This window comes from Rhipicephalus sanguineus, chromosome 3, assembly GCF_013339695.2.
Source record: "Rhipicephalus sanguineus isolate Rsan-2018 chromosome 3, BIME_Rsan_1.4, whole genome shotgun sequence".
In the NCBI taxonomy this organism is placed as follows: Eukaryota; Metazoa; Arthropoda; class Arachnida; order Ixodida; family Ixodidae; genus Rhipicephalus; species Rhipicephalus sanguineus.
This window is the reverse complement of record NC_051178.1, coordinates 50,669,739-50,672,194: the sequence shown is the minus strand read 5'-3', so window position 1 is coordinate 50,672,194 and position 2,456 is coordinate 50,669,739. Positions and strand designations below refer to the sequence as shown.

Here is a 2,456-nt window from a genome sequence, read left to right as displayed (position 1 = left end):
TTCTTTCAAACTCGACCACAGGGGGGGGGGGGCACAATTATGCTCATAAAACTAATCTACTTTGTATCTAATATGCTTGCAAAGTGTGTCACCTTTTTGTTAGCATCTGTGTTTGCTATTGGCAGTATGTCTGCGACGAAAATTAATAAAGGGATGAAAATTATGCAGGTCATTTATGTATCACATGTGCATAGCCAGGGGGGTTCGACCCCCCTGAAAATTTTTGTTTTGCATGTGTATCCAGTGCACACACAAACATGCACGAACATGCATGAAGGGTGGTTGAGCACCTGCTCAAAAAAATTCTGGTTATGCCTGTGATGTATCCGTAGCTCAGTTTGGCATACATCTGCAAACGATAAACTTTTGTCCCATACATGTTTACTACTTTCCATAAAGTTGATGTAAATATGAGTAAGCGGTGCTCAGGAGTAAGGCAGTTATCAAGTGTTTCAGCTTTGTATAATTACTTTTGTGCATACTGTCCACAAAAATGCTGCCTTCATGATTTACTTCAGTTACGTCGAAAAAGTATTTGCTAATCCCTCAATGGTAAATATTGTTATAACCATATGTTTACAACTTAGAGGGTTCGGATGCTTGCGAGTTACCGAACTGTTGCAGAACTACATGCAGAGAGGTGACAGCCAAGTAAGAATGAGTTTTTCCAAACAAACACAAAAAATGCAGTAAACTTAGTGGAATGCTGTACAGGCAAGTCGGTACGCACAGCATTGAGCTGCTTTCTGCTCATAAAGCTGGTTATGTTTCGTGTTTGCTGTCACAAAAGTACACGAAATGTTAGTAGCGCAAACTTCTAGGAAATGCAGAGCCACTGTTAAAAGGCTACAGGAAAATACTACAAAATTTAACACAAGCCGTGCAGCACAGGCAGTTTTATTGCTCTGCTTAGCCTGCGCTGTGAGACTAGACTGCTACGCTCATGATGTCAGTCGGGACAATGATAGCGCTCTCTTTTTTTTTTTTTTTTGCGAATGCGCAACAAATACGACTTATCATGCTGCCGCGAGATTGCTCACAACTCTGGCAACACCACTGATATCGTCCGGCCCAGTCCTGCAACAGCCGCCGATCCAGCGTGCGTTCAGGTCGATCCACTCGGGGACGTAGGCCGCAAGTGGGTTGCGGGCCAATCGGTCGTCCGGGACCCAGCCAGACGTGGTGTACATCTCGCCGCTGTTGGGATAGGCGACGAAGGGAACCCGGAGGGGTCCGGTGGACCTAAAAGCCACCGCCACCGATTGCGGAGGGCAGCAGTTGACGCCAACAGCGAATATCTGTCCATTGACGTCGGCTAAGAGGCACTCGTTCATCACCTCCGCGAGCGGCTCTCCCTTGGCCGTGCAGTGCGGTGCGTCTCGCGAAGTGCTGAAGCTGAGCCACGCCCGGGTGTCCGGGAACTCGCGAAGCAGCCGTACGAGCGCCAGGGCCTCGCGCTCAGCCGGTATCGTCTCGAAAGCCAGAACGTCGCAGCCGGCCGCGATGAGACACCGCACGCGGGGCCGGTGCCACTCCATGAGCTCCTCGACGCTCTTGACGGCCGCGTACGCCCCCGTGTACTCGGACAAGTCGGCCTGCGCGGCGCCGTACGGCCCTACGGAGCCGGCAACCAGCACTCCCGGTCGTCCGCACTGTTCCCGTGCCGCGATCGCTGCTTCGCAGCTGCGGGCGATCAGGGTCTCGGCCTCGGAAGCGCCGATGCCCAGGTGAGACTGCAGGTTGTCCACGTTCGCCTGGTAGCTGCACGTCGTGACCACGTCGGCGCCGCTCCTGATGTAGCTCTTGTGCACCTCCACTATGGCCGGAAGGTTAGTGACGAGTACCCTGGCGCTCCAGAGAGGATCTTTGGGCGGTATCAGACCGCGGTCGCTCAGCTGCGACCCCGTACTTCCGTCCAATACGCGTACAGGCGCGCCCGAGTTCGCGGGCGCCGCCATGTTTGAAACGCGTGGATACGGATTCGATCGACTCGACTTCACGAGGCTTTGGCTTTGCCATCTTCGTGTCTTCCAGAGCGCGGCAGCTATTTTGAGCATGGCGGAAAATTTTGAATGTTAGCAATGCATGCGTGTAGCTGTTACGGATGCGACTGTTGTCTCAAACGCTCCCACCTCGAATAAAGAGGCTTGAAGACTGAAGTTGGGCAGTCTGACTTGATGTGAAGACTGAGTTGTGCACATAAAGAACGAAGCAAAGAAGCAGGCGAGTCAATGCACTTGTGTCAGACGAATGGTGGGGGATGAGGCAGTTTGATGATACTGACCACGGTGTTAGAATACTGACGTTGCTGATCTGATGAACAATCGTATCCGTCTCCGTGGTATTACATAGAGGAAGCCGCCGCAGCCCATTTAGAGACGCATTACCGTTGTGGTGGCTGACTTACTGGAACTCCAATCCTCCACATATGCACAAATTTGTCTTTCATCACTAAT

The 2,456-nt window shown here is 51.7% G+C and overlaps 1 protein-coding gene across 1 annotated transcript; it reads right to left on the bottom strand.

Moving 5' to 3' along the window:
- Window positions 1-596: 596 nt before the first annotated feature.
- On the bottom strand, window positions 597-1,984 carry LOC119386635 (homocysteine S-methyltransferase YbgG). The gene has a single exon (XM_037653920.2). The coding sequence runs from the start codon at window positions 1,956-1,958 to the stop codon at window positions 1,017-1,019; it is 942 nt and encodes a 313-aa protein (XP_037509848.1). The 5' UTR covers window positions 1,959-1,984; the 3' UTR covers window positions 597-1,016.
- Window positions 1,985-2,456: the final 472 nt, after the last annotated feature.